Raw genomic sequence first — 22,040 nt, 5'->3', positions numbered from 1 at the left:
TCAGATGACCGTCACCTCCCGGCTCTTCCTCTTGATGCAGTCCAGCGTCAGACTCCGGGTTCCCCCTTTCCGCGGCCCGTCCCCGAGCTGAGGCGACGGGGGTGCGTGTGCGGCCTGAGCCGAGAGCAGCGACGGACTGGAGGCGTGCAGAGACGCTTCCCCGTGCTGCCGCTCCCCGGACGCCGGCTCGGCCGGGGTCTGCCGGCCCCCGCCGGGCTGCAGGTCTCTGAGCAGCTCCAGCAGCTCCCTCTTCTCCAGCTCGGCCTCGGCCAGCTCCTGCCTCCTCAGGCGCTCCGCTCCCAGCAGGGCCCGCATGTCACACACCACCCGGGACAACTGCGCCTGTGCAGAGGACACACAACTACAGTCTGTCTGATTGTTCCCAGTTTTCATGATGCACCTGTCGTCTCAGTGTAGTTTTGCAAAACCAAAGTCGACACCTCACCTTGAGCTCCTCCACCTCGTTCTTTAGCTGCGACTCCTTCTGCACCATGTGTCTCCTCTGCGAGTCCAGCCGGGACTCCATCTCCCGTCTCACCTCCTCCACTTTGCACAGCATCTCCGCCCTGCGGCGAGCACACGGAGAGCGCCGGGGTGACGAGCTGCTGCTTCGCACCGTGAACTCACGCTGCCGCCGAGGCAGTCGGGACTCACCGCAGCATCTCCACCTCGCCGCGCAGCTCCGCCACGCAGTTATGCTGCGACTGCTCGATGGAGAGGAGAGTGTGGCCGCAGCCGTTCGGACAATCTCTGCTGCGGAAGTTGCACTCTGACAGGTGAGCCTCCAGACCACGCCTCTCTACCCGAATGGGACATCCTGGAGAGGAACAGCCACTTCACATCACGGTATTTGATTTGACCATCTGACTCTCATGCTTGACTTCCATTACTTTTGTCTGGCAGATCTCATCATGGCCAAATGCTCATAGTAAATCTGTTTGCATCCCTAAAAAAAGCGTGTTTCACATTTTTAGTTGGCTAACCCTGACACTTTTTTAAAACATCCCTATTTTACAACTGGAAAAAAATGAACTGCACACATCAATTGAACAATTTTGCTAAATAAAACTTTGCTCGCACACATGCCTTGAAACAAGACAGATAATAGAACTATACAGCCAACTAGAAACTTCAGTTTTAGTAAAGACTTGTTGAAGAGCAAGCAGAAAAAGTCACTCAGTCAGAAAACATGCAAGCAGTTGGTCAATCCTAATTTCAGCACCCTCCAAAAGATTTCACTCCAAAATCATTCTGTTTGCACCGTGAATGAAAATAGAATCAAGAAATATGTGGGATGAAAAAAGAACTGATGATGGCTTGTATGAATGTTTTATTTTGAGTTAAACTTTATAAATTGTTCCCAGATCCCCCACCAGACATGATTAGTGACTGCAGTCTTCTACACAACAAACAAAAAACACTGCATGCACACACTCTTTACCTACCACAGTGGTAACACATGTACTCTCCACCTGCCAATAACGGGTCACACACACACAATAAGCACAAATACACATCCTCATATGGTGTAGATAATGTGTGTATGCATGCAGGGGTTTGAAGTGAAGTGCTCATTAAAGAGTGATGGGAAGTCGACCCTGAGCGCTCTCTGTGAGGGCGAGGGTCCCATGAGGACCCGTTCACCGACTACAAAAGAGCCACCTGCTGCTCAGCCGCACGGAGGCGTCACGTTACACCTGCATCACACACACATTCTCGTGGATAACAGTTTAACTTGAATGAGTTTTATCGAACACCCTGCAGAAGCGTGTCCACATCGGTTAGTGTGAAACAGGAAGAAGATTTAGAGAACCGAAGTGCAAACAAAACTGTCTGATCCGCTGTCTGGCTGTCAGTTTGACTAACGAGTGATTCTGCTTATGCATCACAAAGTTTTAAGTTTACTCATCTAATATTGATCAGGCGTCAGTCTTCCTTTCTATAGCATGTTTGCAACTCAAAGTGCTTCACAAAAGAACAAAGCATTAAACAGAAATTAGCAAATATGCACATCTGTAAGTATATGTTGTGTATATGTACACAGAACATACAGAAATATCCTGAGAAATTAATTTAAAACTAAATAAAACAGACCAATGTACGAGTGGGAGAGGTGGATGAAATAAGCCAATATGTTTTTCTCAAAGAGGCATATATAAATTCAGTTATATATAAATTAAATAAAGTTTGGGAAGAAGATGCAATGAAAACAGAATAGAGTTGATCAAAACGAGTGAAACATTTACAGGAGGAGTTAGATAATGCAAATAGTTAAACATTAAAGCATAAATGAAAGAGTTACAAATACACTAAATGTCAGAAGGAATTAATTTTAAGTTTGCTATTTCTATGCACTGTGAATAATTCTCATAATACATTCTGTAGTTCATCTATGAAATTGGCAACATAAGTTGCAAAGTGTTTCCAGTCCAGGATTTTTTTGTTGTTGTTTGTTTTTAGAAAGTTATAGAGTAATAGAGACTCGTTAGAGTGAGTCCATTGTTGATGTTATTCCTGCTTCTCTGTGGAGCTCTGGATGAATTCACTTGTCTTTATGTTTGTTACTCATTGTATTGTTCACTTTGCATCATACGGAAACATAATGTATCCTACACTTCTGTTTCATGTTGTATTCTATATTGGGCATCATATTGTTTTACTGTCATACCTGTGTTCGAGCAGGATATGAAGGCGAACTCACACTCATCCTCGTGTGTGTGCAGGCTCTCCAGGAGGCAGACCACCTCACAGCCCTGCTCTGCGTTCACACAACGGATCTGCAGACGATTCAGGTCATTACGCATGTACCTGCCGGAAAATATATATATTAAAAAAAAACAAAACAAATTCGGACGATGTGGTGAACAGCAGTAAAGCTGTGATGAGGCTGCAGAGACCTGTACAGAGGTTTGAGACTGCCCACATCCAGAGGCAGCCTGTCCTCAGGACAGGAGTGGTGATGGAGCAGCCAGCTGCTGATGCAGGCGCTGCAGAAGGCATGTTCACAGGGCGCCTGGAGGGGGCGCTCCAGCACGTCCCGGCACACACAGCAGAGCAGACCCTCATTCACATAGCCCACAAACCTCTCCAGATCATAGCCCATCCTGCAAACCACACATATTACACAGGTCAAACAACACAGGACAACTTAATAAAGTCCCACAGAATACAGTTTGTAGATCTTCCTACCTCAGGAATCTGTTTTTTCACTTCATCCAAGTGCAGATTTGCAGTCCACTTGCTCTTCCACAGGTAGCCTTGCCCCTTGTTCCTCAGCTACTATTGTCTTCCCCTCCTCGTGCACTCTCTCAGCTCCATCAGGGTGAGGGTCTCCTCTCTATTAGAGCCCTCCCCTGCCGTTTGGGAGAGCGTCTCTGTGGAGAGGTATCCGTGACAACAAGGGCTCAGGATACAGGCAGGCAGCTGTCAGACGAGATCAGATCAGATCAGAGGCGAGGGCAGAATTACAGCAAAAAGAAACACTCAGTCGCAAATGAACAAATTCTGCAGCACTGTTATTGTCTGACTACCTGATCATTAAAGCCATGCTACGACATAGCCTTTAGAGATTACTCCTGTCCTTCAGCTGTTTTAGTCTCTCTTAATGACCAGCCCTATCCTTGGTTTCTCCCTCTCTCTCTGAATGCAGGATTATCATGGATTACACTCTCTCCCTCCCTGATTGGATTACAAATGACACAACATCAGATAGCACAAAAACACAAGAGCATAAAAATCAAAGAGCACACCGAATGCTTGGGTTTATGATCTGGTCTCTGTTAGGATAGAGTTTGCTGTGAAAAGAGTGGAAGTAACAATTATGCAATGTCAAAATATAGGTTTAGGTAAAATGCTTTGATTTTCACCTTTATGAGTCTTTTAGGAAAATGTTCAAGCATGCAAGGTACTTGCATTTACTGGAAAAAAAAACTGCTTCTTAACAATTTCACCTTGTAAGCTAGGACCTGTAGTACACCCACAATTATTATTTAAACAGTTTGATCTGCAATTTTGTAGACAACAAGTGGTCATATCATGGTATTGTACGTATTGCACATTTATTCAATGCACAAAAAAATAAATGTATTGTAGTTCTGTTGGGCCTGGTTTGACTCTGTCACACACAGTCAATAGTTCAGGGCAACACTTCCTTTGTTTTTCTTTTCATTTTTTTCAAACGTTCTATCAGGCCACTTTATGGAAAGCAAAACCACATTAGAAAGACACACACTGTTGTGGGGAAAACTCTTCATTGATCAATATCAATACCACAAGTCACAACAACGTCAGGGTTGTGATTCAATTAATCAATGGCTTTATTCAGTTCTGCCAAATGCATGTTGTGATACACTGACAGAGACAGGGCCAAGGCATTGTTATATTTAAATCTGCAACATTTCAAACTCTCACAATGTGAGCAATATCCAAGTAACAAACAGTTTGAGAAATGCAGTCAACTGTAAGAAAACACAGCTGTACCAACCACTGATTGTATATAAAAGACCTCGACACGACTTTACGGGTTACTGTTGTCAGTATTTAGGATTGCAGTCATTTCAGTAACAGGCAATGGTACAGAATAGAATTGCTACAACATAACAGTGTATAGTATTTGACCAATACAATGTATTTCGAACTGCAGGATACAGGTCAAGTGCGCCAGATCAGTTGTTTAGAATTTAACTGATGCCTATTGTATTGACAAATACAAAACCAAACTGCATAGCATGGCTCTGAATAACATCATACCAGGTGAGGCTCAGGGTTCTGAGTCTACTGATTCTATCAGAATCAGGTTTACAAATATTTTACCCCTGCAGAGAAAATGATTCACTGTTTCATTACAATCAGTTGAAGGGTTAATGTATTTTCAAGATCAATCATTATTTTTAAATGAAGAGAAAATACTTTATTAATCCATCCATCTTCTACACCACTTTATCTTGTGGAACTGTTTAATCCTGAGAAAATGAAACACACTGCTGCTTCTTCCAATCCCATTATGCCATTAAAAATAAGTAATTCATCTATGTCTAACTTTTTTGATTTTTTTTTGAAGAGTAATCAGGACATGTAGCAGAAGATGTCCTTGAGTTAAATTTTTCAGAGCTTTTTGTATTTCTGCCTTTCACAAACTAATCTGCAAAAACGGAAGTAAAGTACTGCAATTATATTTCAGTTTGAGATTTCAGATCAGAAATGTGCAGAAATAATTCAAAATATAAATTTTGGTATTATGAGACAAAAAAGCAAAACAGAAAAGTTGTGTAGTCTCTTAAAAAACGACGGGAAAATTTTAATCCGCAGGAATGTTCACATTTTGGACACGCTTTTCGAAAAAAAAAGGTAAGTGTTTGGAGACCTTTTGGTGCGCTCCATTTATAACACGGTGATCACTATATTGCTACAACTCTCGGGCGGTATCAGGAGTACCAGCGTAAACGCTGTAGCGGTGCATTAATCAAACGCCCCCTTCTTCTCGTGGCCACGCCCACATCAACCGGCTTCACCAATCAGGTTGCTGGCACCATTCAGCGGGAGAAACCGAAGTGAGTCGGGGATTTACAGAGACACAGAAAAACAGAGTTTCATTAAAATTTACGAGGTGGCATGTTCCCGTCAGCCTTCTAGCTCTTCTTGGTACGTATAGCGACATGATGCGACATGATAGCGTCCAGCTTTACACCGTGTCAGACGCGTTAGCAATAGTCGTTAGCTTGTTAGCTGGTTTGCTAACTTTAGTGACTAGCATCCAGTCATTCCAACAGGAGTCCACCACCGAGAATAACTCCACTCCAAATACTGTCACTTGTGTTTGTACCGGAAATTCCAAATAACTTTGCCACAGAGTCGCTACACAATATATTACATTTGAGCATGTTTTACCAGGGTACCAATTTCGTCTCATCAGAGGACACATCATACAACATATTTGGTAGGAACATATAGTCTGATCTCTCTAGATTAACAGGACTGTACATGTCTGTAAAAACTGGTCAAGTGTGTGATGAAGCTGTTATCATTTTGTTCTGAACGGAAACCACTCAAAAATATTAAGATGACAAGTCTGACGGCTCATTGGAGATGCTTTCATAAATAGCACAAAAGAAATCAATTTAATATTGCAAAGCACTCCTCCACATGGTTACTGAATTAAAGTGGAAACTTTTCTATGTCTTTCCGTTGCAGTGATTTTACTTAATATGAGATCACGAGTCTGTACTGTATAATATGTTTTGATATCTAATATTTACTGTCTTCTTATTTACTCCCGAAGGACAAAGTTTGCGTGTGTTTTCACTGGAAAATGAGGCGCTCAGGAGCTCCCAGTCAGCTGGGTAATGCTGTGAAAAAGCCTCGATTTATGCCACCTGGAGCATCTGCTTCACTCACTGCAGCTGGATCGAAGCCTGCTGGACTCAATGCACTGCATAAGGTATATTTTTCTGAGTGTTTTTCTTTGCTTTTGTTTTTACTGCAGTCTGGCCCCATGAGAACTCAACAAACCTTCCAATAAAAATGTGATCTGTGACATGCCTCATTAGTATATTTGTGTAAATCACTTTAAAAGCTCTTTACTTTTAATTCTAGCATCTCTTACGAAACTGTTCCTTCAGCTGCATTGATTATGATTTACTTTATTTCATATTGAATGTTTATGGTTAGATCATAATCTAAATTACTTTAGATTCTATTTCACCATTTATTCATTCTTTTAAATGGTTCTTTGGATTTATTGTATGAATTTTAGCAGCACTAATATATATTGCTGGTTTATTATTGCATTGCTGTTTGCAATACCTGTTTTCAGAAATGCTGCTCTTTTTCTTTAAAAAAAAAAAAAAACCCTTTTCTGTTATCTTGAAGGTCCAGAGATGTCTTGTTGCCCCAGTTGTGGAGAAAACTTCATGTAACCTTCAGCCTAAAGCTGCTCCAACTGCTCCCACCTTGTCCAAGGCCCTGGCTCGTGTCCTCAGTGCAACTGAAACCAAAGAAAATGAGACACATGATCCAAATCTTTTGTTGGAAGACCTTTCGGGTGACAAGATAACAACAGGTAAGACGTAGATTTGAAATTAATTTCATTAAGTATACGGTACAAGCACAAATCACTTCACTATTGTATACAGTATAATACACAAGACATGATCTCAGGGGTGGGCATTCCTAGTCCTACTCCGTCACCTTTGACAGAATTGGCATTCCTTACTTCCTACATTGTTTATGAGACTTCAAAACTCTTGATGTTCAGTTCACATTTTTTTTTGCACAGATGTACAATTATAATGCAGTTGCCATTAGAAATAAGTGTAAATTGTATTGGAATCAGATCAGTTTGCAAAAACCTTATTTCTCCCAAACACAGGTCTCCTAAAAAGGACTGTTTTGCATTTGGACCATCAGGGTAGATAAGTTTCACACACTGACATGTGAATCAGTTTTTTCAATCAATCAATCAATCAATCAATCAGATTTTATTTGTATAGCCCTTTACACACAAAAAGTGACCAAAGTGCTTTACTTTTTATTAATAAAAGCAATAAAATCATAACAACTAAAACAGATAAAACAGATGATACAAATTGAAATTTTGTCCATGATCAATTAAAAGGAGCTATGAAAATAAAAACATAAAATACTATTAAAACAAAGTGCCACTGTGCTACTGAGAGTTAAAAGCCAGCCTGAATAGATGAGTTTTAAGCCTGGATTTAAAAAGGCCCAGGTCAGTGATGGTTTGCATGTTGGGGGGCAGTTCGTTCCAAAGTCTGGGCCCAGCAACAGAAAACGCCCGATCTCCCCAATGTTTATATCGGGCTCTAGGGACTTCCAGCAAGAGCTGATTTGATGATTATTGCTGTTCAATTAGAGCTGATAAAATATTGTGTAACAATAAAGAAAAAAGCACATATTTTAATAACAGCATGAGAGTTTTGACAAGAATTCCTTAAAGGAGAGCTGGTTTGTCAGTTCTTTGAAATGTTAACATGGACTTGTTAAACAAAATAAAAACACCTGAATTCTTCAAACACTTCCTGGGTTTCATATACCTGAACTCGACTCTTTCTTACTTTACTAGACCGGTTTAATCTACACCCATACTCTTAAAGATAAATATGGATTCTTCTCACTGGACTAACTATATGCGGTGCTCAGAGACTTATAATATGAACAGGTGGTTTTTTTTCTCCTTCAAATATAAACTGTTGTTGCTGATTTATGCACCAAGGATTTTGTGCTTTATTGAGTGTAGCTGACATAGCACAACACTGAAACCCCAGCCAAGAAGTAAATGATGCATTAAAGGCTAATTGCTTCTGAAGTGTCCTCAAAGGCTGCAATGGAGAACCTTTCTTTGACATTTCACTATATTTTACACCAGGAGACATTGTTTAAAAAAAAGAATAGAAGAGAATAAAACATTTTATTAATCCCAGGGGGAATTTCTTTACTAAAATTCTCTACACAGAATTAATAAAATGGAATGTTAAAATATCAAATAACAATGTATGTATAAGGATTAACGGTTCCCACTATGGCATGGAAGAATGGAACTGAGAGAAACATCACAAAACAATGGAAAAAATGTAATGTATATATACACACACACACACATATATATATATATATATATATATATATATATATATATATATATATATATATATATATATATATATGAAGTTGTTCAGGTGTAGTAGAAATGATAATAAATGTAACTTTTTTGACGATATATACCTATTTGAGCTCAAACAAATGAAACTATTTCACCAGTAATTTGTATTCAAACGTTGCCCGGCTGTCTTGTCACTTATCGTTTAAATAAACCTATTTTTAAATCAACTTGAGCTCTTTACACCCTCTAAAGGAGTGGACTGACCAGATCAAAGCGTGGTGAGACGCCGCCGTACAACAGCAGCCTGACTCATTTCCTGACCACACAGCATCCACCGTCGTTTTTAAGCAAATGATCGCCGGACGCCTGCGGCAGAGGCGAAGTGCGCCTCCTCCTCCTCCTCCTCCTCCTCCTCTTCCTCTTCTCACGGCTCCATTCTCCACAGGAGTCTAATAATAACCGGCAGGCAGTGAGGTGGATGTTAAACCGGGCTGCTTGAGGCTGAGTGACAGCAGGTCCGGCATTATGCAGATGAGCGGCGGCTGCTGCTGCAGCTGCGGCTCCAGTAGGACGGTGCTCAGGATCAGTGAGCCACCGCGCAACTAGTGCGTCCGTCCGTCCTCACGAGGACCACGCGCACACACACACACTCAAAAAAAAAAAAACACACACAACCCGTAACATGTTCGATCTGCGCTTACTGGGCAGATTTGAAGTTTATTGTCCGCACGGAACGGACAGGTTCGATGAAGCGGCTTTTTTTTTTCTCCCCCTGCGGGCATGCGCGCGCTCGCGCGCCCAAACCCCTCCCCCACGCGGTTAGTTAAGCCAGCGCTATTTCAGATCGCCACTCAGTTTAGGAAAATAGACTCTTGACCTATATTAACCTGTAAAAATGGCATTTGGCAAACGTGTGAGTGACTGTGTGTCGCGCACGGCCCCTGTGCGGACGGCGCGCTGCGCTGCAGAGGCAGCAGCGCGGCCGTGCTGTGCCTGGTTTGGGCTTTACTGAGACCAGGCTGTAAGTAGGTCGGGCTGGGTTTAAGCGGCTTAGCTACGTCAGCCTAAGCTGGGAGGAATTCATCCAAAGCCCTCCGCGGTAGGCGGGGGCCTAAACGAGGCTGGCCTAGTTAAGCCTGATTCTTATTGTGTGCAGCACAGCTTGTTTTTGTTGTGCAACGTAGCTGAGAGGGAACCCAGGAGTAGTGTGTGGATCCATGCACTTGGTAGTCAGAGCTTGTGTGTGGTTCAGGGGAGAAGAGGAGAGCAGAGAAGTCACATGAGACATGTCTGAGAGTTTAGGCTGGTTTTAGTGTGTCACCGTGGACCAAGAGAGGAGAGCAAGCAGGGAAAGGTGGGGAGGGCGAGGAGCCACAGAGCTGAGTGGTCACTGAGGGGTGACAAGCCACAGGCCTGACTTGGTCTGTGTGAGCTGGCTATGCTTCAAGATGGAGAGCAGTCCTATATTTCTGCCCAGCATGGTAGGTAAAGCTCGCTCTTCCAACTTCACCCTCTCCGAGAAGCTGGACCTGTTGAAGCTGGTTCAGCCTCACATCCGCATCCTGGAGGAGCACACCAACAAGCATGCGGTCATTGTGGACAAGAACAAGTGCTGGGACACGGTGGCCGAGCAGTACAACGCCCTGGGAGGGGACAGGCCCCACCGCACCGCTCAGGGCCTGAGGACCCTCTACAAGAGGCTGAAGGAGACGGCCAAGCAGGAAGTGATGCTTCGGAGACACGCCCAGCCAGAGTACAGAGCCAGCATCTCTGAGCCAACCAGGAGAATTATGGAGATGATCCCTCACCTGTTTCACCACGTGCCCTTCCACGACAAGGACCAGGCTCTGCGCAGGTACAATGCAACTTACACCTACGAGCAGAGACTCGCATTTAAACACGAGACATCAGACACAGACTTTGTGAGCACTCATAACTAAAAACAGACAGGAGAGGCAACTTTTACTCACAGCTTTTACTGTTATCAGATTGGAAACTCATCTTTAGATTCAACAACATAACAAATTATTTTCATCATTCACTGACCTTTGCTTAATAATTTAATCTTCTTTTCAAGTTTTCACACATGGAAAAAGACTGTTATGGCTTATACAGTGTCGTTAAGTTTTCATAAACATGTATTTTATAAGAAGTTGAACCTTGAAAACATATTTGGCTCAAAGTCTGTTGAACATATAAAAGCCAGAAAAGCTTCTTCATCAGATTTTCCCTACACCATTCTAAAAAAGTGTGTAAAGATAAATAAAACATGCTATAAGTTCTTGACCAAACAGCATAAGAAGAAACTAATAAGTAAATTGTGTCTTATGTGTGACTGTCAGCATGTATTGGTGGAAACTGCTTTGATTTATGATCAACCTTTTCCAATTTGTTACCTAATCCTTTAATTTTCTATATGTTCATCACCACAAACAGAAAACTCAAGATATTTAATGTTACCCAGAGTTAGACACCTGATCAGAACCTGCTTAAACCCTCCAGGTTCAGTCATTTTTCTTCTTTCTTCTATTTGTAGATTAATATACAGCAAGCACAACTCCCCCACTGAGACTCCTGGCAGCAGCTCCTCTCTGGCAGGACTCCAGGATTACTCAGCAGCTGTCCCAAGTATCCCCCACAAGGTGGTCCAGCTGGACCCCGAGGAGGACGTCAAACCACCACCGGACCTCCCCATCCTCTCCTCGCACTCAGGACAGGCCGTGGACGGAGGCCAGGAGCGAGAGGAGGAGCAGGACTTGGGCAGCGTCCATGATTACGAAACGTCTCTGTCTCCCACTCCTTCCTCCGTCAACATACTCCTCTCAACCTCGCCGCTGCCCATTCGCCACAACCTCTACCCCAATGACATCCAGCCTCACCACGAGCTGGACAAGCCTCTGCACCTGGCTAAAGAGGAGCTGGAGCTGGTGTTGGCCAATCACAGGAAAGTTGCCCTGTACCTGGAGGAGAAAAGACAAGGGCTGAAGAGGAAGCAAGAACTGGAGGAGGAACTTCTGCGGGCCAAGATTAAAGTAGAGAAACTGAAGGCGGCTCGTCTTATGCACGGCCTGCCTCTATAACAGTATAAACACACACATCTGTGGCCAATGTTGGAAAGGGAGAGGCTCTGAGGAGTTCAAAGTATGTCAAAATAAGCTGTGGAGCAATCACGCTTATCAGTTTAATGTGTGATTACAAATGTCAGATCTTGATTTACTTCTGGAAATACAGTGCCTCGTTCAGATTACCAATAACCCGTTTGCTTGTAGCAGGATAATGCAGACCTATGCTGCCATCAGACTCTTCTTTAAGCTTTACTGTTAATAATGCATCATCATTCCAGTGTGTTCTGGTAGCAGTTGTGACAAAGCTGGTAGAAACTTACATTAGTAACACTGTGATAGGCCCACAGGGGTAGAACAAATGTGAAAGTCCAAGTTTTGGAAGGGAATGTACGTGGTGTTGACTGACATGTACCTTGCTGGTGCGTTCTCTAGAAACCAGAATGCTACAATAGGACCATTACAATAGTGTGAAAGGTCTTTATTATTGAACAGAGCTGAAAAATACAACACACATTTATTGTAATGACCGGTAAGTGTTCTGAAAAAAAAAACCCACCCAATTTTAAATGTTCAGAAAAAAAAATGTGATCAGTTCAGCTGACATTCCTCTTACATTTCTACATTTCTTACAGTCAGTCAGCCTTTATTTATTACATTTTATGGCATTTATTTTTTTCACTTCAACAGAAATTAACAAGATTTGAGTGCAAGTTCAGTTTTTTAAAAGCCTTAATTTTTGTTCTGTTTTCATAAGAGCAATTATTTTATTTTTTTTCCAAAACAAGGTTAAATAAAATTCAGGAATTCTTCAAGTTGTTGAGTTTTTGGTCAGTTTGATGAACACAAGAAGGGTGAATGTTGTGTGTGTTTTTGATGTTATTGCTATTTAATGTATGTGAGTGCAATACTGATTGTATTGTTGATTGACAAGTGTTGTCAGTTTGTTTCCAGTTTGTTTACATGTTTGCTCATTTTTAATAAAAAAATAAAACAGGGAGACACTTTATTGGTGTTATGTTTGTTTGAAGCTCGATACCCTTTTTCATTTCTTGAAGCGTGCCTAACGTTTCCTTATAGTGGTTCAGATGTGTTAATACCTGCTCAATGCTCGATCCAAACCTGATAACATTTGCAGTGTAAGATCTGGCAGTGTTTTTTTCTGTGTTGTGTGTATCTGTAGTGTTTGTTGTGAAGCAGTGACATGATTCCGTCTTTATGTCTTGGTGCAACAGGGACATCTGCTGGCAGCTTCCTAAGCTTTCGCCCTTAATTCTGTTATTCTTTTTTTGTACTGTTTGTTTAGCCGCTGTGTTTGATGTGTTGCAGGATTGAATGACCGCCCTCAGTTTACTCACGGGTCCCTTCAGACACCGCCGGCTCCTGCAGCCACCAACTCCAGCTGCAGTCAGGGTGACGCTCGTTACTTCAGTGTGGTGTGGTGTAAAGCCAGTAAGAAGAAACATAAACGCTGGGAGGGCGACGCGGTGCTGGTGACGAGAGGACGCACTGTCACACTGAAAGACATGGAGGGCAAAGATATTGGAAAGGGTGAGGCGAAGACACATCGGTTTGTTTGTTTTTTTTATTTGTTTTCTTGTCATAAGACATGACTGATGAGCTGTATGAGACATCTTCCTCTTCAGATGCCTCATTCAGACTGTTGTCTGTGCGTGTTTGTGTTGTAGGTAGTGGCTACAAAGTGTCTCAGTTGGCCTCACTGTCTGAGGGAGAGACTCTGATGGTCGGTGGGAAGGAGGTGGAGGTGATGGGGATCATTTCTGCTGAGGACTTCGCTAAAGGCCGCTGTTTCCAGGAGGTTCAAGCTGAGCAGGAGTCGGTGTCACATGCGAGGTCCGCTCCTCCCCCCTTTCGACGCGTGACCCCCAAACCGTTCTGTCCACCAGCAATGTCAGGCAACGCAGAACACCGAGCACCCCGACCAGAGGAAGAACATACTTATAAACCTCGACATGACCCTCTAGCACCCGGTACGTATCAGAGTATAGAATATTCTACACAGGATTTGTTCTTCACATGATGATTCAGTTTTGTTGTGTTGTTTTTTTTCATGGAATTGCCAGAATGTTCAATAATTTCGGTAAAAGTGTAGTTTTCTATGATAAGATATGCAAAAGTAATTTAACAGGTAGTCCTCTGACTTGTGTGGGGGGGGGGTGGATCTATTTTCAGGTGCTCTGGTGATGCCTCGTCCCTCTGCCAACCACCAGTGGTCCAATAACAAGTCAGGCCTTCCTTTAGTAGACGTTGTGGTGGATCCGCACCTGACCACCCACCTGCGGCCGCACCAGAGAGACGGCCTGCTCTTCCTCTATGAATGTGTTATGGGCATGAGGTGAGTGATAGTTTCCATCAAATGCTGTTTTTGAAAAACTTTTTCAGAGACCTGGAAAAACATCCACAGCTTTTATTAGATTCTATATGATAATTTGTTTGAATGTATTTGTGCCTCAGAGTTGTTGGTCGCTATGGTGCCATCCTGGCTGACGAGATGGGTCTGGGAAAGACTCTGCAGAGCGTGGCACTGATCTGGACATTGCTGAAACAGGGACCTTATGGAGGGAAGCCTGTTGCTAAACGTGTCCTGGTGGTCACGCCAGGAAGCCTCGTGCAGAACTGGTCCGCAGAGTTTAACAAGTGGCTGGGCTGTGAGAGGATCAAGGTTTTTACAGTGGACCAGGTGAGGAGGGAGCAGGAAGAGGAACTCATTTATTCTTTTTTTCCCCAAATTCAGCAGAATGTGTGTTTGAAATGTTATGTTGAATCACATTGTTTATGGCATGTCTTGAATAACTGATGTAAGGTTTGCATATGTTTAGGACCACAGGATCGAGCAGTTCGTGATCTCCCCTCTTCACAGTGTCCTGGTGATCAGTTATGAAATGCTGCTGCGCTGCCTGGAGCAGGTAGGTCTGTCCTGTATCTCGCAGAATATATGAATAAATCAGTTCACGTCATTAAATCGTCTGTCTTTTCAGGTGCAGAAAGTGCAGTTTGGTCTTGTAATTTGTGATGAGGGTCACAGACTGAAGAACAGCAACATCAAAACGTCCTTGGCCATCAACAGCCTCAGCTGTAATCGCAGAGTCATACTCACAGGTGAACAAGAGTGAAATCTTTGATCTTTGTTAAAGTCTTGAGGCTTTCTAATGAATTCTTCCTTTTAAAGGCACTCCGGTACAGAACGACCTGCAGGAGTTTTATGCAATCATAGAGTTTGTTAATCCAGGAATTCTTGGATCATCAACCGGATATAGAAAAGTGTACGAAGAGCCGATCTTACGCTCCAGACAGCCATCCTGCAGCGAGGTAAGGCCGTTTCATCTCTCTCGCTCCACATTCGAGTGACCTTGTCTGGTGTTTAGATGTCACATCTGCTCCCGTGAACAGGAGGAGAGGGTTCTGGGTGAAGAGCGAGCGGCCGAACTCTCTCGCCTGACTGGCATGTTCATCCTGAGGAGAACGCAGGAGATCATCAACCGCTACTTGCCTCCTCGCCTCGACTGGACGCTTTTCTGCGAGCCGTCGACTCTGCAGCAGGAGCTGTACACCCAGCTGCTCTGCCACCGGGTCTTCAGGGCCTGCCTTCAGGGATCCACTCAGACGCACACACACCTGGCCTGCATCACCGCACTGAAGAAGCTCTGCAACCATCCTGCTCTGCTTCACTTCACCGTCAAGGTCACCTTTACGTCTGCTGAAGCAGTGGTTTATCAATTTAACATATTCCAATCGTTTACTTTATGATGATATTTGTTGTAACTTTGGATATTGTGTTATCTTAAACGGCGATTATGATGTCATTTGCAGGAAAAAACAGACAGTGGGTCTGTAGAGAGTTCAATATACGAAGGCCTGGTCGACGTCTTCCCAGAATCCTATTCTTCTGGCACATTCAATGCTGCAGACTCTGGAAAGCTGCTGGTTCTTTCTGACCTGCTCGCTGCCATCAGACAGCTCAGCCCTTCCGACAGGTCGGCGCAAATATTCATTTTTTTTGTGCTTTTGAATCAAAAATGTATTCCTGACAATGTGCATGTGCCTCTGCAGGGTGGTGGTCGTGTCAAATTACACCCAGACGCTCGACATGCTGCAGGACCTGTGTGCTCATGCGGGCTACACCTTCTGCCGGCTGGATGGACAGACGCCCACAAGCCAGCGACAGCGGCTGGTCGACAGTTTTAATAGTCCTTATTCTCAAAACTTCCTGTTTCTGCTGAGCTCCAAAGCGGGTGGGGTGGGGCTTAATCTGATCGGAGCCTCGCACCTGGTGCTGTACGACATCGACTGGAACCCAGCCAATGACATTCAGGTAACGCACCAGCAAAGCTCCGAGTGTGAATGACTGTTATTTTGTTCCCAGACAGGAATGTTTCACATTCAGATCAGACAGTGCAAATGATGAAGAAATTAATTCACATGTAAACTGTTTAGTTTGATTAGTTTGGTTACTGTACTGGACTTTTGCATCTAGATAGTGGGCTCTATGCACTACTCAACCACTTCCTGAACCTCAGGAGGCTCCTTGTTTCCTGTCTTTCATGATAGAATGAGCTGATTAATGCAGGTGTGTCTGATCATTACTGTTGTTACAGAGGTCAGGGACACCTGGATTAATCAGCTTGTCCTGTCATGAAAGACAGGAAATAAAGAGCCTCCTGAAGTTCAGGAAGTGGTGAAGTTGTGCATAGAGTCCATAACCATTTGATGTGAAACTGCGGAGTGTTTGCGATACTGAAACACAGCATCAACAAGTGTTTGTAGCGGCTCGGTTCAGAAATGTCAAAGTGAAAATGCTTTTCTGCTTTGCAATTACGTGTCGTACGAAATCAGTTACATGTGTTGGATAACTCTTCAATCTATTTTCTACATATATTTGATTTTATGTTATGATGCACTTGAAGCATCTTGCTTCTCGTTTTTTGTTCTTTTTTTAATTCTGTCGTTATTTAACTACGTAGTTCAATTTGATTTTACAGTGTTGTCTCATATTTCACATTTTAACTACTCCCACATCCCCAGTACTTTTTTATTTATTTATTTGTCATCAAATGTTCCCCATTTCCTGTTTGAATAGTCCATCTTTATGGCTCTCAGCTTGTGCTTCAAGGACTTAATGTACTTTTTTCAATGGTGATATAATTATTGGTAGTTAAAATCCTAAATTGACAGCACTGTATAATCTAGAAGCCACTGAGGACAATAAGAAAAATGCCAAGCTTAAATCACATCAGTTTAAAACCTTTTCCTGCCAAAACAACTAGCATTTAAGAGCAGTTGAATTCATTCTTGTTCATTCATTTAAAAATTATAGAAGAAGAACTCTTATCATGTGTAGCAATGCATCTATTTAAATTTTTTGTATTTTGATGCAGACGTAAGAACATCTGTGTCCAGCAGATGGCAGTGTGTATCCTGTCTGATCATTCTAAACTACAGCTGACCTTTCTCTCCTGGTGCAGGCCATGGCTCGGGTGTGGAGAGACGGGCAGAAAAAGACGGTGCACATCTACCGCCTTCTCACTGCAGGCACGAAAACATGATTAAGCATGATTAGTGAGAAATGTCAGCACATTCAGACTGGTTTAGAAGTTTTATACCTGACTTTGTGTTGCTTCCTCTCAGGTACCATTGAGGAGCGTATATTTCAGAGACAGGTCTCAAAACAGGGGCTTTCTGGAACCGTGGTTGACCTGGGGAAAGGGACAGAGCACGCCAGCTTCTCCATCAGTGAGCTTCGAGATCTCTTCAGTCTGTCTGACACGCCCTGTCTCACCCACGACCTGCTGAACTGTGACTGCAGTCTGGACGGAACAGTCAACGGTAGGTTCACCTGTGTGCCATACTCCAAAGTGCTGGACACACACACACACACGCTGATACTCGTATGTTCACGCACACGCTTCTCTCCCAGCACTTTCAGAGGAGGAAGAGCCAGTCCACGACCGGCCGTGCCAGCTGGGTCGCCAGGGTGACCGCAGGGGGGCAGCGGGAGCGACGCAGAAACACCTGAGCATGTCCGAGCTCATGCAGTGGAGACACTTCTCTGGTGACACACACACTTTCTCAGACCCCTACCTCGATCTCGCGCGAAACCACATCACATTCGCCTTCCAGACCACCATCTCCCACGCGACTCAGTGAACTCTCGATACACACGCACCCTCTTCTTGTTTGTCTTTAGGCCCGCTGGGCTTTGTCAGCCGAGACTCAATGAGTGACTGAACATCCAGCGACTGCTGTATTTAACAATTTCTGATGTTTCCATCTGTTTTGAATTTCATTTGTTATGAAAATGTTTTTATTGTCTGAAACATTTTGAGGTTTCAGTTATTTTTCCACTCAAACTGTCATTAAATAAATAAACTGAAATGCGCCACAATTGTTCGAGGAACATCATTGGGACGAATTAGATAACAACTCAGAGCTGTGTGACGCTTTCTCTCCTCATACAGGACCATGAAGCTGCGGTACATGTGTGCCCTTCTAAGTTAATGTACATTTACCTTGTCATTGGATCGAATTATACTTTTTCCAGGTGGATTGGTGAGAATGTATACAATCAGCTGTTCAGAGAACGAGTTCATAGCCGTCTCCATTCTCTGTAACTCTTCAATACCTGAATCCTCTCATAGAAGAATGAAGACAGTGAAGGGCGAGTGCGTTTGGCCTCAATCGCTGCCCTTTAATGTCTCATTTTATGCAGTTTATGCAATGACCGTACACATTGACGTGGTGAATGTGGGCCATACTGGATCTGTTTGGTTTATTATTTTGGATAACACTGGTCCGTCCACGCTCTTCAGCACAAAGCCGCTGCGTGGGAGTTACAGCACGTCCTGCGTATTACTGCGTGTTCGTGCGCGCAGATTCACATATGATTTGTGTTCGGGCTTGGCAGATTCACTAAGCTGTCGCACATTGTTTGACAAACAGCGCATTCATTATTTAATGGGTGATCAAAATTGTGCGTGATAGTTGAGCGATGTTGTGTAATAAATGGGTCTGTGTGTTTGTTAAACTCCTTTGTGCCAATCCTTTGTGTGTTGGAGGCTCTGTGGCGACCATGCAGAGGCCTGCTGTTTCTCTGCGACCGCAATGCAGCATTAAAGCACGTGTATTTTTATTACACAACAATTTATAGTCTTGAACCCCTTTATGACCTTTGATTATGACATAACAATTTATGAAATATTTAATTTTCTATGTGGATCTTCATGTTGGCCCCTGAGAGACGATTCATGATTCACTAATGGAAAAACTGAACTGAGGCTACTGAACAAAGTTGCTGCTACTTGAAGCTGTGTTCAGGTCTCATTGATGCATTTCCACGCTAACTCCCGCTGAGGTTAACATGTTATGCTTATTTCTAGTTACATTGTCAGTCCCTTCATTATGTGCATATACTAGTAAAACGGACCACAGATATTTATGTATTTCAAGTATACTAAAGTGCTCTTCTCTGATCTGTTTTTACAACGTCAGAGCGGTAAAGTGTTTTGCATGATTCATCATATTCATGCAATAAAAATTTTATTTTTTGAGGTTCCATTTCGAGAAAACTGTTTTTGGAAGGACCGTTTAAAACATAGTCAGAGATGTGGACCAGCTTATAGAGAAAACAACCCTCTTTCATCACAGGAGGAGCTCAAATCTATGATCGCTCTCTCACATATGCACCTCAAAAGCAAATGGGAGAGAGGTTGTAACAAAGACAAGTCGATCATGTTCTCAGGTCAGAGCGAGTTGATGATTTGTCCTGAAATTCCTTCTCGTTTTTGTCTCGCTTCATGTTTATTCCTGTCTGATTTCAGTGCTCTGAGGAACGATGACAGAAGGATCCTGTTTTGTTCCATTATGAATTATAGTATGTTTGGTTTGACATTAATGTAAATCAGAAGTTTAAGGGTGTCTTTCAAATGATTCTTCTCAGTCGATGGTGGTCATTTCATGAGACCAGATGTGAGGAAACCTCAGGAATTCCTCTGAATGAACGTCTTAAAAATTGTATCACAATCCACTTGAAGGGTCTTGACAAGGCTGGACTCCATCTGGGAGCACAATATAAAGTCCACCAGGCCAGAAATTGAAGGAGCTGTGCTTGAGACGGAGACCTGTCGTGGCTAAGCAACTGTCACCTAGCAACTTGCTCCGGCTCCTACCCTGGCCTGGCTTTGCCAGCGTTCGGCCCCATTCGTTTTGTTTCACATCAATTACATTTTGTGCTGCAGCTTTTTGGTATTGCTATTGGACACGTGCCTGACAGACGAGTGTCCCCGGTTCCAGTAAGGTATTGATCCAGATCACATCCCTCACAGCCTCCCGGGCCATGTGCTCGTGGCTGCATGAGGTGGAATTTGCCTGCCTGTGTAAAGCTCTTACCAGCCGTCATTGGACAAACTGCCAATCCCTCTTTGAATCTGATTCCAGCTCGACAGCCCGAAGATCTGGATATGGATTGAATGAATGACTCTCCACAGCTGTGTGCGCGAGTGTGTGTGTGTGTGGGGGGGGGTGATGCAGTTGTTTTGAAGGAGACAGATTGGAAGTTCATTCCCTGTGATCCCAGGACCTCTGTGGATGATCCAAATGTATTAACGTTGGCATTAGCATTCACTGAGGCTGCACTTTTTTTTGTTTTTCATTTATTTTCAGAGAGAGAGATATTAAAGCTGCAAGTGGTTTTAGGAATATTGGAAGATATGAGAAACATGCATGAGCGTGCTGTCAGTCATCTGTACATCGCTGTGTTGTCAAAGACTTGAAAAAGTGACCTCTGGGTCGGCTGCAGCAGTCCGACTTCACTCAAGTTTCAGCATATTTAGCTGGCTGTCAAGTGGATTTTATATCCAATCAACTCACATCAGACAAAACTGTAACAAATTTAATAGTTGAGTTTTCTGCACGCTGGGTAATGATGCCGATTGCTCTCATAAACTTGCTGTGCTGATTCCTTTGTGAGTCATCTTCCCTAGTCTCTCTATGGATCATTTACAAGGTAGGATCTATCCATTCGAGGGTAAGTCTCCAGGGCTGTACATTGTCTCCACTTCTGTTCATAAATTTCATGGACAAGGTCTCAACATGCAACCTTGTCAGGATTGTGAAACGGCTACAAGGTGCAGTGACTGCCACTGGGTGAGAAGAGCTTCTGATGCAAATCAGCAGAAAAACCTCTGTTCTTGTCTCGGAAAGAGGTGTGTGCACACCAGGTGGAGGTGAATTACCCCAGGGGGCTTATCACAGGTAGTGTGAGGTGGGATTGTGAGATTTTCTGCACATTTTGAGCAGCGTCTGTGTCTGCTTCTCAACTGATCAAGGAGAAAAACTGCCGAGTGAAGCTGTGTTTACCTTCCTTCAATCAGCTCGGAGTTCAGTCTTTCTGAGGTCCATTAAAACAAAAACTGAAGGAAATTAGGTTACATCCAATTCATGTCGGCAGAACATTGAAAACATAAAAGGTTTAGAAACATATAAACCACAATATCAGCAGTACATTTTATCTGAATTGAATTTTGAATTTGCTTAGATTAACTCTGCTCTCCACAAAAGGGGCCTCGAGTTTGCTGTCTGCACCGGGCTGCATCCACGTCCATAATGATCTGTTTTGAACACTGACTTGATGTCAATTTAAAGGGAGAGAAAAGGGGTCACTCCTCTCTCAGTTTACTGTCTATATTCAGCCATCAACATCACCCTGCCAATCTGCAGCCAGCCAGAGCACAATCCCTCCCTCCAGCCATCCCCTCCTCATGACCCTGGTCCCGCTCCAGCACTTAACAAGGATTTAATGTCGCCCAATCATCTGTCCTGCAGATCGGATCTGAGCTGTAATACACAGCAGCAGGTCCCACAGATGAGGCCGCGGCCTCATGCAGTAGTCCTGAAAAACAACAGTCGCAAAAAAAAAAAAAATAAGGCAGACGTAAATCCCACAATTACTGTAATAACCCTCCCCGTGCCCGGTGGCTCATTCTCTCTCTCACACTCACACAAAGTGCTTTAGCAGATTAAAGTCTGATGTTTACGAACTGAATGAGTGGGTGATGTGAGGCAGGGTCTCTCGGGTCTCTCTGCACATTTGTCCGCGTTGACGGATGGGTCATTCACAAAACAGCGACTGGCGGTTTCCGCCCCCATTAATAATATGCTGCTGCCAGCAGCGCTCATGCCTCCATTCAGTAGTTTCTGACCGGAATTATATTTTTCTAACAGTGAAAACCCACCATGCATGTTGATGTGGGTGTTGGAGATATATATCTAAGCATTGTGACATCGATGCTTGTAGATCTAAGACTGATAAACCCTTCATCTATTGTGGACAGGGTGTGTTGGTTCTT

At 43.4% G+C, this 22,040-nt stretch overlaps 3 protein-coding genes across 3 annotated transcripts; 2 read left to right on the top strand and 1 right to left on the bottom strand.

The window, feature by feature from the left end:
- On the bottom strand, positions 1–3,217 carry rnf41l (ring finger protein 41, like). Its single transcript, XM_030102306.1, has 6 exons — positions 3,211–3,217; positions 2,898–3,104; positions 2,669–2,808; positions 655–817; positions 446–566; positions 1–342 (listed from the first exon to the last, which is right to left on the bottom strand). Exons 1-6 carry the CDS (start codon positions 3,213–3,215, stop codon positions 1–3), a joined length of 978 nt encoding a protein of 325 aa, XP_029958166.1. The 5' UTR covers positions 3,216–3,217.
- A 3,090-nt stretch (positions 3,218–6,307) lies between these two features.
- Positions 6,308–17,963, top strand: rad54b (RAD54 homolog B). The gene is made up of 15 exons (XM_030103513.1): positions 6,308–6,436; positions 6,868–7,057; positions 13,009–13,230; positions 13,368–13,670; positions 13,873–14,035; positions 14,155–14,380; positions 14,520–14,606; positions 14,679–14,799; positions 14,870–15,009; positions 15,091–15,381; positions 15,511–15,674; positions 15,751–16,012; positions 17,163–17,229; positions 17,326–17,523; positions 17,615–17,963. The coding sequence occupies exons 1-15, from the start codon at positions 6,308–6,310 to the stop codon at positions 17,842–17,844; spliced, it is 2,793 nt and encodes a 930-aa protein (XP_029959373.1). The 3' UTR covers positions 17,845–17,963.
- LOC115397285 (fibrinogen silencer-binding protein) lies at positions 9,659–12,664 on the top strand. Its single transcript, XM_030103514.1, has 2 exons — positions 9,659–10,472; positions 11,154–12,664. The coding sequence occupies exons 1-2, from the start codon at positions 10,066–10,068 to the stop codon at positions 11,695–11,697; spliced, it is 951 nt and encodes a 316-aa protein (XP_029959374.1). The 5' UTR covers positions 9,659–10,065; the 3' UTR covers positions 11,698–12,664.
- Positions 17,964–22,040: the final 4,077 nt, after the last annotated feature.

Source organism: Salarias fasciatus, chromosome 11 (assembly GCF_902148845.1).
Source record: "Salarias fasciatus chromosome 11, fSalaFa1.1, whole genome shotgun sequence".
Lineage (NCBI taxonomy): Eukaryota > Metazoa > Chordata > Actinopteri > Blenniiformes > Blenniidae > Salarias > Salarias fasciatus.
The sequence above is the reverse complement of the archived record's forward strand: the minus strand, read 5'-3'. Positions and strand labels throughout refer to the sequence as shown.

What these genes read in the sequence shown, in the direction of transcription:
- rnf41l (XM_030102306.1), bottom strand. An exon ending in AGTCTCAAACCTCTGTACAG is followed by an intron (nt 2,809 to 2,897) that starts GTCTCTGCAGCC and finishes ATTTTCCGGCAG; the next exon opens with GTACATGCGTAATGACCTGA. An exon ending in ACGAGGTGGAGGAGCTCAAG is followed by an intron (nt 343 to 445) that starts GTGAGGTGTCGA and finishes TCCTCTGCACAG; the next exon opens with GCGCAGTTGTCCCGGGTGGT.
- rad54b (XM_030103513.1), top strand. Translation starts at nt 6,308, where the DNA reads ATGAGGCGCTCAGGAGCTCCCAGTCAGCTGGGTAATGCTGTGAAAAAG. An exon ending in GAATGTGTTATGGGCATGAG is followed by an intron (nt 14,036 to 14,154) that starts GTGAGTGATAGT and finishes TTTGTGCCTCAG; the next exon opens with AGTTGTTGGTCGCTATGGTG. An exon ending in AGGTTTTTACAGTGGACCAG is followed by an intron (nt 14,381 to 14,519) that starts GTGAGGAGGGAG and finishes GCATATGTTTAG; the next exon opens with GACCACAGGATCGAGCAGTT.
- LOC115397285 (XM_030103514.1), top strand. Translation starts at nt 10,066, where the DNA reads ATGGAGAGCAGTCCTATATTTCTGCCCAGCATGGTAGGTAAAGCTCGC. An exon ending in AAGGACCAGGCTCTGCGCAG is followed by an intron (nt 10,473 to 11,153) that starts GTACAATGCAAC and finishes TTCTATTTGTAG; the next exon opens with ATTAATATACAGCAAGCACA.